This window comes from Notamacropus eugenii, chromosome 2 (genome assembly GCF_028372415.1).
Source record: "Notamacropus eugenii isolate mMacEug1 chromosome 2, mMacEug1.pri_v2, whole genome shotgun sequence".
Classification (NCBI taxonomy): Eukaryota; Metazoa; Chordata; class Mammalia; order Diprotodontia; family Macropodidae; genus Notamacropus; species Notamacropus eugenii.
The window spans coordinates 41,861,808-41,875,369 of record NC_092873.1 but is presented as its reverse complement, the minus strand read 5'-3'; the positions used below and the strand labels follow the sequence as shown (position 1 = coordinate 41,875,369).

Below are 13,562 nucleotides of genomic sequence, written 5' to 3'. Positions count from 1 at the left end.
CAAATCTCACAACAGGCCCTTAGAAGCTGCATGACCAAGGGCAAGTCACTTAACCTCTCCCAGCCTCAGTTTACTCAACTGTAAAATGGGGATCATAATAGCACCTACTTCATGGAGGCTAACCATAGTTAGAGAAGGCTTGAAAAGAGATTAACTACTCCTTATAGGATTAAATATTTGGAGAGCTTGAAGGGATCCCTAATTAGAGGTCCTCTGGTCCACTCCCCTATTTTATGACCAGCATTTAATGATAACAGCTGCCATTTCTACAGCACTTTAAGGTTTGCAAAGGGCTTTACAAATGTCTATCTCAGTTCATCCTCACTAAACCCTAGGAGGTGGGCACTATTATTATCTTCATCTTACAGAATGGAAAACTGAGGCAGACAGAGGTTAAGTGACTTGCCCCAGGTCATACAGAGACTAAAGCTCTGAGGAAGAATTTGAACTCAGGTTTTCCTAGCTCTAGTGATGCTCAGTTCCCTCAGCATGTTAATTTAGCTGCCTCATTTGACAGATGAAGAAACTGAGGCACATAGCCTTATGATAAACCTAAAAGGAAAGGCAAACCATGCATCATAGTCACAATTCTGTGTTCAAACTTCTTTTTCTTTTCTATTTTGCAAATGGAAATGCTCTTTTTGGTTGGTGTTTAAATTCAAAATAAAAACAAAATTTTTAAATAGAAAGACGATAAGGAGCCAGAATTTAAACCCCGGGCCTCTTGCTTCATATCCTGTGTCCTCTCTATTATATCCAGTCAAACTCTCTCATTTAAAAGATAAGGAAATGTAAGCTTGGAAAGGGTAGGTACATTGCTAGAGGTACACTGATGTTAAAAAGTAGAACTAAAAGTCTGACCCAGGTCCTTGGCCTCTAAATCTTGTGCTCGTTCTGTTCTTTGTAGAGTTTACCAGCTTCTGTGTAAGGTACGAGTAGATTGGCTCTGAATGAGGAACTGTGGAGAGCTCCTATGGCTGTCCAGAGGGCTTGTTCTCACTCACTTCCTGCTTCCTGGCTGGGCTCCAGATGGGTCAGGCTACCAGCAGAAAAAAGTGTGGCTATATTTTTTTAAATTCCTATTTCCCAAAATTGGAGTGCATTGGCTAAGTGAGTCTTTTGGTCTGCACTGTCCTTTAGGTAAATGAATGGAGAGTTGACAAAGAGAAGGGAGCTGAGAGAGATGCGGAGAGGGGAAACAGGCTGCAGAGAAGGACAAAGGCTTTTTAAATCACAGATCCACCGCAGTGAATTCCTTTGGAACTCTTCAAGACCCCACTGCATTCAGAATCCAAAAATGTAGCAGAAGACAGAAAAGGTTACAGAGATGACAGAAGGAGCAGTGAAAAGGGTCATGGAGGACCCAAGGGGCAGGGTCACGATCCTAGTTCTGTCACTGACTGCCCTTTTCTGGACAGCATCCTCAAGCACATGAGACCCAGAACTCAAAGGAACCTCCAAGGGCATTGAGTCCAAGGGTCCATTATACAGATAAAGAAACTGAGGCCCAGAGAGGAGAAGGGATTTACCCAATGACTGTCCAAGGTGGAGTTTGGACCCAGAGTCTTTCTACTCTATTACGCTAGATTAAAAATTAACTACAAATGTAATAACCTAATTCTCAAGAATGAGTGGGATCAAAGAACAAATCATCCAATGGAAGCGAATGACAATGAGACAATATACCAAAATCTATGGGATGCAGCCAGGACCATTCTGGGGGAAAATTTATATCTCTATTGCCTCAGTTTCCTCTTCTGTAAAGTGGGGGGAACTATGGTTCCTTTCAGCTCTAAACTCATGATATTCAGATCCCTCTGTTTTTAAATTCAATTTAACCACTACTTTAAAAATACTTATTGATATATATAGATATATACATATATGTATGTGTGTGTATAAATACATAGGTGTGTGTGTCACATATGCACACATATATATTTATTACCCTACTTTTATTTCCAGATCTATTTTTTCCTTCTCTCCTCCCCTTGTCTGGAACAAAGAATAAAGGGCGGGGTATCAATTGTAGTAACACTAGTTGACACATGAGACTCCAGATCTTTGCCCTAGAAGGGTCCTCAGAGGCCATTTAGTCCTACCTTCTCATTTTACAGATGAGGAAACTGAGGCATGGGAAAAATGGGTTTACCCATGTTCCCAGAAACATTAAGCACTTCAAGTGAGTCTGTGCAGGGTTCCATGGCCAGTTCCTGACCACTTCAAGGAAGGGAGAAAGCTTGCATTTTCTCATCTCCCCTTCAGAGCCAAGCTCGTTTAATTAAGCACCTTCTATGCAACAGGCACTGTGATGGGCCCTGGGGACACAAATAAAAAACAGTGCCTGTCCACCAGAACTCATATTGTGCTGGGGCTATGACACCCTTCCTTCCCACCCCCCCCCCCCAACCCCAGGGAAGCCTTGTAAAGCACAGGGAGTTTACAGAATTCCTAGGATGTGGTGAACAATCCCCAGTTCTCTCTCTCCCAGCCCTGGGAGGCATGTGTTCATGGAGCAAAGGTAATAATTACTTGAAAAGGAGGAAAACGCCTCTGCTTAGCTGGAGATTTGTTAAAATTTCAAAATGCTAGATGTAGGTCAAGGTATCAAGTGGTGGCTAATGAGTGACTGCATACAAAACCTCCAGATGTTGACCGGCGCTACTCTCCTGAAAGAGCCTGGCTGGGCTCAGATGGGGATCTGGTCCCTTACAGAGTGAGCCCTCCAGCTATAGATTCAACAGGAGACTAGATGAAGCTGTAGATGGTCAGAGCAGATCAGGTTGACTTCTCCAGGGTTCTATGGAGGTTACTTCACAAGTTAAGAAAAAAGCATTGGAAAATGAGAAATGGAAGATGAGTCTGGGTTTAAATCCTGCCCCCAAAGTTCATTAGCAGTAGGGTAATTATTTAACTATTTTACCTATTCAAATATATGATTTGATACTAATCTGATAAGCCTAGGTTAAATAGCCTGTCCACAGTTCCATAAAGCCAATGAACCTTGGAGACTGAATTTGAACTTAGTTCTTCCAACTCCAAATCCACAGGATCATAAGTCTAGAGCTGGAAAGATTCTGGGCAGTTATCTAGCCCAACCCCTGCATTTTACAGATGAGGGAACTGAGGCCCAAGGGTGTTAAGGTCACACAGGCATGAAGCATCAGGAGGGGCTTTGAACCCAGGTCCTTTGACTTTGTAATCAGTGCTCTTAATACTGTACCTTATATTGTACTGTATCCAGAACTCTTCCTCCCTCCCCCTCTACCCCATCTCCCTGCCTCAGTTTCCCTATCTGCCAATTGGGAACAATAACATTTTCACTGCCTTATGTCGAAGGGCTCTTGTGTGGACAATTGCTTTGTAAATTTTAAAGCACAACGTGAATATGAGCTGTTGTTTCCATGCCATTATTGTTATAATTATCTCATTCTCATCCTGATGGACACACCTGTCACAATGGAGCAGGTGAATAAAACTGCTTAATGAGCTTTAATCAAAGCATTTGGACATAAGGTCATTTACTGTTGTCACTGATTATTACTATTTATCACTTATCAATATTCTGACATGACCCAACAAGCTGTGGCATGAGAGGGGAGATCACTGCCCTGGGAGAAGAATGCAGAGACGCATGAGAAGATTTTCATGAATTGATGCAGTGAAGTCAGCAGAACCAGGAGGCTGACACACCTAAGGACTGCAGCAAATGTAGAGAGAATGATCTGGAAACAACCAAACTGAGCGCTGCTGAATTGTAATGCTCAAGCTTGGCCCCAAAGAAAAGGAGAAAGGACACTCCCCTCCACTCTTCTGTAGAGGTAGGGGACTATAGGTAGGGAAGGCTGCCTACACTGTCAGCCTTTCTCAGTATATTGACTGTTTCTCTCTGTCTCTCTCTTTTTCTCTGTCTCCCTCCTTCCTTCTCTCCATCTCCTTCCTTCTTTTTCTCTCTTCTCCCGTCTCTCCTCCTCCCTCCTCTCTCTCTCCCTCTCTCTCTGTCTCTCTCTGTCTCTCTCTCTCCCTCCCTCTCCCTTTTTCTCTCTTTCTGTCTTTTTCCCTCTCTCCTTTCTCTCCTTCCCTTCTTCTCTCCCTCCATCTCCTTCCTTCTTTCTTTCTCTCTTTCCTCCCTTTCCCTCATTCTCTTTCTGTCTCTGTCTCTCCTACTATGTGAAATTGGTAAAGGATAAAAAGCTTGGGGCAGATTAAACATTCTCTTTCCTCCTCATGAGTGCATGAACCAGGTGCCAGCAGAATAGATGGCCCTGCTGAGGCCAACCTGCTGAGGCTGGCTGGGAAGGAGCTCCCAAAGAATCCTGCAGTCTTTCTTACAGGAGGCCAGTCTCCAGCCGCTGCAGTAAAGTCGGGGGATGGGCTTCATTTATCATTTCCAGCTTCCAAAGCTTCCTGGCCAGCAGGGTTTGAAGGCACTCTGGGACCTTCCTTCTCATTGCACTCCAGCCACCTACTTCAACAGCAAACACATCTGGCTTCCCTAAATCTTGTGACTCCTGGGGTGCCTCATGGCCCCATTCTTTTCCTCCTCACCAGATTCTTCCCCTTTTTCTCATGGCCCCTTCCCCCCAGCTGTAGCCAGGGGGAAGGGATGATGTTCTCCCAACACAGGGGAAGCCTGTGCCTTGTTTAAAGCTGGATACCCAGGCTCAATCTAGCATCTACGGAAGACTTTTCTCATCTTTCCTATGTCCTGGACCCCTTAGCAACTACTCTGGTGAAGCCTATGGACCCCTTTTTGGAATCATTTTTAAATGCACAAGACAAAATACATAGGACTTATAATGAAATAGAGTGATATGTATATTCTATAAAACCAACAACAAATTGATGGACCCTAGGAATCAGGATACACCTGAGTTCAAATACTGCCTTGGATACTTACTAGCTGTGTGACCCTGGGCACACCCACCTAACCTGGATATGCCTTAGTTTTCCCCATCTGTAAAACAGGAATCAAAACAGCACCTACCTCCCAGGTCTGCTATGAGGCTCAAATGAGAGAATTTGTAAAGAACTTATCCCAGTGCCTGACACATAGTAGGGACTTAATAAATGTGTGTTTCCTTCCTTCCTTTCTCCACATTCAGCATGCTTTCCATAGCAGAATGAAAAGTCAAAGGTTAAGGAGGATCGTGTCACATCTCAGTGTTCTAAGAAACTCTCTAAGACTAAGATTACAGAGAAGGTACCAACCTGCACTGGTGGTGGGTGTTTTCTCATCTGGGAGTTCTGTTTAACGTCCATTGAGACACCAGGTCCAGTCCCATTAGGGAGGGGCACCAACACCAGGCTTCTGAGCCCTGTCTGTATCTGGGAGTCTACAGATCCTTCTCCAGAACCACATTTTTCAACCTATGAAATCAAATCCACTGAACTACAAAACAAACTAATTATGCTGAAATAGCTGGAGAAATAGGTTGCGAGGACAAACAAGTTCCCAGGCCCCAAGTGAAGAGCCTCTCCCCTCCTCCCCTCCTTCTTTAGCAGCTTGGGGGAATCAAGGAATGTAGAATGCGTATACGGTGCCTCCCAAGCCTTAAAACTCCATGCCAATCTCTGCTGTTATCATCATTCATTCATTGCCAGGGGGAGAAAAGTTGACCACGGCAATAGGTCTGCAACATTAGCTTTGCATGGGAAGGAAGGCACCGCAACAGAACTCAGAAGAGAGGAACCCCCCCTCCCCCAATAACTAGTCACTGCACAAAGATACTGCAAAGAAACTTGGCGAGCATCTTTTCATCCGCTGTTCAATCCTAAAAAGGGACCTGTTCCTTTCACAGGATGAAGCAAATGAATGCTAGCACTCTGGTGTTGGGAAGATGTCAAAGAAACAAAGGATGCTGGGAGGCCTTTCCCCTGGCCTTTCCTTGTCTTACTTAGAGTGTTTCTGTTGCTGTTTTCTCTGATGATCTGCCATGGCAGGTGGAGCCAGGGAGCTGGGGCTCTGAGAGCAGCAGGCTGAGTGGTCCCTGGACTCGGGTGGCAATAGTGTCTCCTCTCTAAAGCTGAGTTTTGTTTTGTTTTTTTGATGGGGGAAGGCAAGGCAATTGGGATTAAGTGACTTGCACAAAGGCACACAGCTAGGGTCAAGTGTCTGAGACTGACTTTGAACTCAGGTCCTTTTGAGTCCAGGGTCAGGGCTCTATTCACAAGTCGAGTTCTTTTGTTCCTGGTGTGGTACAGAAGGTTGGGAGGGAGAGGACCTGAATCCAGATCCCACCTCCGCTCACTACCCAAATGACTTTGGTTAAGTCACTTAACTTCCTGCAGTTTCCCCATTTGTAAAATCAGGGATGGAGAAGAAATGACAAACCACCCAAAGTTTTCTTTGCCAAGAAAACTCTAAATGGGGTCACAAAGAGTCAGACATGACAAACAACTGAATGAGGAAATGAGGGAGCTAGGGGAGGCAGTGGGGTCAGAACGACCTGAGTTCAAACCTGCGCCTCAGTGGCTCACTAGCTGTGGGACACCGGGCAAGTCTCTCTCTGCCTCAGTTTCCTCATCTGTAAAATGGGGATAATAAGAGCACTACCTCATGAGGGTGTTGTGAGAATCAAACGAGATACCACCCCAGAAAGTGTGTTTTGCAAACTTTTTATCGTTTTGAAAATCATAATAGCTAGCATGTATATAAGGCTTAACCATTTAGGTCCTAGGTGAGGTAATCATTGTTACGTCTCAGCAAGAGGGGACTGGGCCAGCTTTCCCAGAATATCCTCCAGTAGCTGTGCTGGCTTAGGCTTTGAAAAGTACAAGATGAAGAAAAAGACAAAGAAAAGAAATAAAAAAAGAAAGGAGAGGGTGCCTCCCCTCTCCCCCTGCTTCTTTGCAGAGACGGTGGGCCACAAGTGCAAAAAGCTGCATATGATGTCAGACTTAGTTTGCTAAAATGTTTTTTCCTTTTTAAAAATTTTAAATTTTAAAAATTTCTCTTTAAAAATGTTTTTGTTATGAGGTTTGGCTTGTTGGGAGCTCTACAATGGGAGTCAGCAAAGGGGAAGGGGAAGGAGAGACAATGGGAAATACAGGTGATAAAAAAACGAAAAGGATCAACAAAAATTATTTGAAAAGAAAGAACTAAGGTTCATCTGAAGCATAGAAAGGAAGCTTTGATGTTGTTGGCTGGCCTGGTGATTTCAGTAGCATGGCAGGAGCTCCCACAACCTACACAGCCCCTTGGCATCTCAGACATAGGCTGGGGCACAGATGGAAGGCTCAATGACCTACAGGGCATGTCAGAGGCAGATTTGAATCTGGGGCTTCCTGACTTGGAGGTTGTCTCCCTCTCTACTCCATCACCCCATCTCTGGTGCCCGGCTTGGATGATTTAAGAGGATATTAAATTTGTACTCGATAGAGGATTTTTTGCTTTCAAAAAACTATTTGAATGACTAGGATTTTGGCCACAGACACTATGTGTTCCTTTTTCTTTTTGGCGATAATAATAACAATAGCTAAGGCTCATTTTACTTTCACAACAGCTCTGGAAGGGAGGTACTATTATTGTCCCTGTTTTAGGGATGAGGGAATAGCAAATACAGAGCTTGGGGTTTTTTGTTTTTATGTTTTTTTCCATTTTGTTTTGTTTTTAACTGACTTGCCTAGGGTCACAGAGCTAGTGTCTGAGTTGAGATTTGAACCTTCATGACTGCAGGTCATGACTTTGTGACTGCAGACCTGATGCCATAATGCTATATCCACCTTGATATCTGCCTAACCCTATACTTTCTGAAAGTAAGGGTTTCCTAGATTGAAAGTGTATGTGCTGTCTCACGTGATATGAACATGCCAGCAAGCCAGTATTTCTGGAGTAGAAGTTCCTTCCACAAGGCGGCGGCAACTCTAGACAGGCTAGGACTTCATAGATAAGTCCCAGGGCTTTGGCTGAAGGTCAGAGGTTTTAAATGACTCACCCAGGGTCACACAGCTAGTAAATGGCCATATTTGATGGCAGCTCTATAAGCCCAGCAACCAACCCACAACCCTCAGATGACTGTCTCTCCATCCCCATTTTAGAGTCACAGTTTTAAGATCTGAAAAGGACCTTAGAAGCTGCCAAGTCCAACCTCTTCATTTCACAGATGAGGAAACTGAGGCAGAGGTGAAGTGACTTACCCAGGGTAACAGGGCTAAGAAGTGTCTGAGGCTGGATTTAGCCCTGAACCTTCCTGACTCCAAGGTCAGTGTTCTGCCCACTGAGCCAGGTGGCCCCTTGAATGACTGAGTACTCTGACTGTGTTTATTTTTCTGCCTGGTATTACCTCATTTTTGATACTACAGTAATACACTTTGCCAAACAATGGAGTGTCAGGTTCATGATTTAGAACAGAATTAAGTTCCCTTGTTTGAATATTAACTTGTGACTCAATTGGAATCCATTTATTCTTCATTTAAAAATTTTCAGGTCAGCAATTTAACTTGCCCCTGCTGAAAACAAAAAAAAGCCAACAACATTTTGAAGTGTAGGGCTTGGAGCCCAGGACCCAGGAGCACCAAAAGCATGAAGGCACTGAGAGGAACACTAGACTCAGAAAAAGAAATGTACCCTCCCTCAACTACTTTGTCACATACTTCAACAGAGAGATTATGAATAAAATATAAACCCTTCTCTTTGCACTGGGGCTCCAGTCTGTCTTTCCAGGCTGATTTCACCTTCCCATCTATCTCATGCATTTGGTATTCCAACCAAACTCACGAACTTTCTATTTCTGAACCATGAATTCCATCTCTTATTTCCAGGTCTTTGCCTAGGCTGTGCCAGATGCCTACAGTGCCCCACCTCTTTCTGTTCCCCACCTCTGTCTCTTGGAATTTCTGACTTGCCTCAATTCAAATGCCACCTCCTACAAAAGGCTGAAACATTCCCCTCATTCCCTACTGCAATCCTGGCACACCTCTTACCATAAAAATACTTTGTCTCTATTTTGAACTTGCTTGTGCACTTTGTATATCATTTTGATTTCCTTTATGCCATTGTTTCCTCCCAGCAGAAGGCAAATGCTGAGGGCAGGGACTGCCTTTTGAGTCTCTGTTGTATCCCCAGTATTTAGCACAGTGCCTGGTACATGGTAAGTACTTAATCAATGTTTATTGATTAATTGACATTTTGAATTTGTGGTGAACCAGCTGTTTCCTACCAGCACAACGTAAGTCCCTTGAGGGCAAGGGTTGTTCATTTGTGTCTCTGTATCACCAGGGCCTTACTCAGTTCCTAGCACATCGGAGGTATTTAGTAAATGCTGAACTCAAATTAATTGGGAGTGGGGGGGAGAGAATACTTAGGTAGCTATATACAAAAGAGAAGTAAACACTCAAGGGTACAAATATAACCAGCTGCTATGCAAGGACCCACTAGATCATTAGGAAGCTAAGAAGGATAAAGAAATATAAGCAGCACACACGCCCTAGAAGGATCAGAATGACCTGAGCCAATTGGAGGAAGTCCGAGAAGGCTTTATCAATCAATCAGAAAACATGTAGATATTAAGTGCCCCTTGGGTTTTTTTCAGGATGGCCACACTTGGGCCTTTTTGAAGGTGTTGGGAAGGAGCCAGTGCTAGGGAGAGGTTGCAAGTATGAGAGAAAAGAAGAAGGGAGGAGGGGAAGGGATGAGGAGAGGGAGAGAGGAGGGAGAGAAAAAGAGGGGGTAGGGAAAAAGAAAGAGTGATAGGGAAAGAGAGAGAGAAAGAGAATAAGAAAGAGATCTTTATTTTATAGATGAGGGGAACACAGAAGGGACCTCAGAGGCATCTTGTCTGACCCTCTTATTTTACAGATGAGGAAACTGAGGCTCAGGTTGGAGAAGTAACTTGCCCTGGATCCCACAGGGGCGAAGTGAGGGTTTAAACCCAGGTCCTTTGACTCCAAATCTAGCATGTCCCCCTCCCCACCTAGGCCCCCATTCTGTTCTGCCTCTCTCCAAAACAGGACATTTTAAAAAATCACTATGAAGTAAATTTATGGAGTGGGGGTGGGGGGGCTAACCAGAGAGGGTAACTTGCTCTGAGTCCCACAGCAGATAGCTAAATGTGCCTTGTCTCCACATGCAAATCTTCCTTCCATTCTAGCACACCACAAGGCAGGGGTTCTTAACTTTTTGGAGGGGGTCATCTACCTTGTTAGCAGTCTAGTAAAGACTATGGATCCCTTTTCCAAATCACATAAAGTATATTGAAATCCACATCTCACAGGAGCATACAGCAAGTGCTAAATAGAGGCGCAGGGCTGGGTAAGGCAGAGGCTTGGGAGGCTGAAGGAGACAATGGGGCAGGGAACAAGGCGGAGTGAGGTGGGGTGGGAGGCTGCCCTTTTACCTTGGCCAGCATGCTCTGGATGTGCTGAACCTCTCCATTGGCCTTGAGCAGCTCCTGCTTGAGCTCCAGGCAGACGCGTTCTAGCTGGTCCTTTTCGGCCCAGGCAGCCTGGAGTTTCTCCTGCACCTCGGAGGTGTCCGTGGCGTGCCCCGTGGAGCTCTGCTCCAGGGCCTTCTGCTTCTCACTTTCCAGTTGGGCCTTCAGGGAGGTGTTCTCGATCTTCAGCGCCTCCAGATGAACACGGCAGTCCTCGAGGGCCTTGGCCTCCAGGCCACTGTTGTGCCGCTCGACATCCAGAAGGCTGGTCAGCTGCGTGTTCTCCTCCTTCAAGCGCTTGATCACCTCTGCCGCGCCCTGGTTCTCCCCTTCTATCTTCCGCAGGCTGCATGTCAATTGCTGCTGGATGTTAAGCAGTTTTTCCCTCTCAAACTGGGCATTCTGGAGGATCTCATTGCACTTCTGTTCCAGCTCCAGGATCTTGTCCTGGCCCCCGGACTCCTCCTGTGCACGCTCCTGCAGTAGGCTCATCAGCTTCTCATTTTCCTGGCTCAGATGCTCGGCACGCTCCCTGTGCTGGTGGAAGGACGTCTCCAGCAGGGTCTTCTCGTCCACCAGCTTCTCATTCTCGGCCGTCAGTTCTTGGACCATCTGCTGCTGGTCTGATAGCTCCTGCAAGGTGGCCTGCAGCTCTTCTGTGGTGCTGTGATGGTTCTCCTCCATCTTCTGAATTTTCTCAGTGAGGGAAGCTACAGATAGCTCGCTAATGTTGTTGGGGGAGCTGCCACCAGTGGAGCACCGGGGGCTCTTGAAGGGATTGCTGCCAGAGGACAGGGGTCTGGAAGGAGCCTCAGCTATATGCTCAAAATCAGAAGCATCTGGGGACAGAGAGGCCTTGGTCACGTCACTGCTTGAGGACCCAGAGGTTCGTAAGGTATTCCCTGTAAAAGTCTGTTTATACTCCTCTGTTTCCCCTGAGAGCTGGTTTTTCGTTGGGCTTCCAAAGCTTGACTCTTGAGTAGTTGGTGTGGGCAGGCTGCTGCCCCCATCATTGCTTGTAGCCCCCTCTGAGCTGGGGGAATTCTCCATGTACGCCAATTTCTCTTTCAGAGCCCGGTTTTCCTCCCCGAGATCTACCAGCTCTTTTTGGAAATTTCTGTTCTTCTCCTGAAGAGTTCTTATCAAAGGATCTAGATCCCCAGGGGAGGTTGGCAACCCATCGCCATTCAGGTCACAAGCATCGGTCCCTTCTGTGACATTTTGGGATCCTTTGTCTTTGAATTTCTTGAGTTCGCTTCGGAGCCTGCTGATTTCAAAATCTTTTGTTTTGGCTTCTGCCAGGAGTTCCCGGACCTGAGATTCCAGCAATGCCTTGTCCCCAGTTTCATTCTCCTGCTTGGATTTATTGGTGCTTCTTAAGTATTTGGTAGGAGTTGGGGTACTGGAAGATATAGGACTAGGGATTGGTTTCTTTGCACTGGTGGGACCTCGAAGGGCAGATCTCTCTCTGGAGACGGGTGTGGAAAGTTCTCGAGGAGCCGGAATACCCGTGCGTTTGGTAGATGAAATTGTTCCTGGAAAAGTGAGAGGAAAAGCAAGGTGAATAAACAAGTTGTTTTTGTATATCGAGACAAAAAAACGGTGCAGGTCAAAAAGGGTTCATACATTCACTCTATGGCTGGAAGGAACCACTGACACCATCTCATCAAAATTACAGAGGAAAGAAACTGAGGCTCAGTCCTAGAATTGAAAGGGTTTTCTTTAGTGGTATCCAGTCCTACTTCATAAATTTAAAGAAGAACTAAGGCCCAGGGAGGTTCACAGGGCATAGCCCCAGAATTGAGAAAGACCTTATCTGGTATCATCCAAACCCTTTCCTTTAGTCTATCATCCTCCTTTTATAGATAAGGAAGTGGAAACCCAGTGGGGTATAGTGATTTCCACAAGGTCACACAAGTGATGACATAGAAGAGTTGGTCTCATGCCAGCCAAATATTTGATCATTTGGGTAAATACTTGGATATCACTAGCATACCATAGGTTTTCATGATTTGTCAAGTAAAATTTGAATGCCAAGTTCATTACCTTCCTCAATGACCTATGTCTGTTTAAGTCGGGTTGTCTAACCCTGGTTTTGCCACAGCTTGCTATGCAGCCTTGGATAAGCCCCTGGGAGTTAGTGTCTTCATTCATAAGTTCAAGGGCTTATTTGGATGCTATCTAAGGGCCCTGAGTGAGCACAGGTTGGCCTGAGTCCCAGAAACCATGAGCATTTGTTTATCAGACCAAGGACACATTGGACTGATCCAACGGCAAAGCTCTCAGGCCAGAGGTGTAAAGACATCTGTAACTGCACAGAACAGGGCCATGGTGATGTGTGTTTGAGAGACAGACAAGAGCAAACGGTATGAGTGATTCATTGGCTGCTCAGGCCTGTTCCAGAACTTTCTGTGCCCTTCCACAGTATGATGACATAGTCCCTCAGGATGCTTTTGACCCAAAGGGAAATTTGAAGTAGTTCACATTTTCATCCGTCCCAGGCCAAGGAGGACAATGAGTAATGCATTTCAAGGATAAAAACAAAAGCATTGGTTCTTCTGAGTGCTGGGATATCAAAATCTACCTCCCAGCTAGAAATCTACCTCCATATATAAAACCAGAACTAACTCTGGAAGCATAATAAGAGAGAGAAAGAGACAGAGAGAGAGAGACAGAGACGGAGAGAGGGAGAGAGGGAGAGGAAAGATGTTCCAAGCTAAAGAATTCCAGTTCTAGAGGCCTTGATTACTGAGGATGATTGCCTTGGGGACTGTGGGAAAGTGACTTGATGCCCCTCAGCTTCAACTTCCTTGTCAGTCAAATGCTAGGACCAGCCTCTGAGGTCCCTCTCAGTGCTCTGACGTTCTGTGTCCCTATTAGAACACAAGCACACTGAGAGCAGGCACCGTGTTTTTGCCTTTCTTTGTACCACCAGGATTTAGGATGGTGCCTGACACATAGAGTGCTTCATGAGTCGAATGATGGAACTATCTAAACCAATTAACCAAGACCCAGAAGGGCTACTTGAAGAGAAAAGTAGAGTAATATAATGACAAAGGAAGCCCCAAAGCTCCATTTTCTATCATAAACAATGGCTCCTCCATCACTAGAGAGGGTGACTCTGTTGCCCAGACCCCACCTATCTTTAATCCATTCCCAGCTAAAGAATGCCCAATCAATAGAAAAGAA

At 45.4% G+C, this 13,562-nt stretch overlaps 1 protein-coding gene across 14 annotated transcripts in view; it reads right to left on the bottom strand.

The window, feature by feature from the left end:
• The window catches only part of SPECC1 (sperm antigen with calponin homology and coiled-coil domains 1), a 337,039-nt gene that overhangs the window by 148,989 nt on the left and 174,488 nt on the right, over positions 1-13,562 (bottom strand). For 10 of the 14 annotated variants that reach the window (XM_072640012.1, XM_072640017.1, XM_072640015.1 and 7 more), the window contains 2 exons: positions 10,338-11,908; positions 5,212-5,370 (listed from right to left, as the gene is read on the bottom strand). In XM_072640012.1, the coding sequence (XP_072496113.1) occupies positions 5,212-5,370; positions 10,338-11,908 (1,730 nt within the window). The remainder of the gene's footprint in view (positions 1-5,211; positions 5,371-10,337; positions 11,909-13,562) is intronic. The other 4 variants (XM_072640021.1, XM_072640022.1, XM_072640025.1 and 1 more) reach the window with 1 other exon arrangement.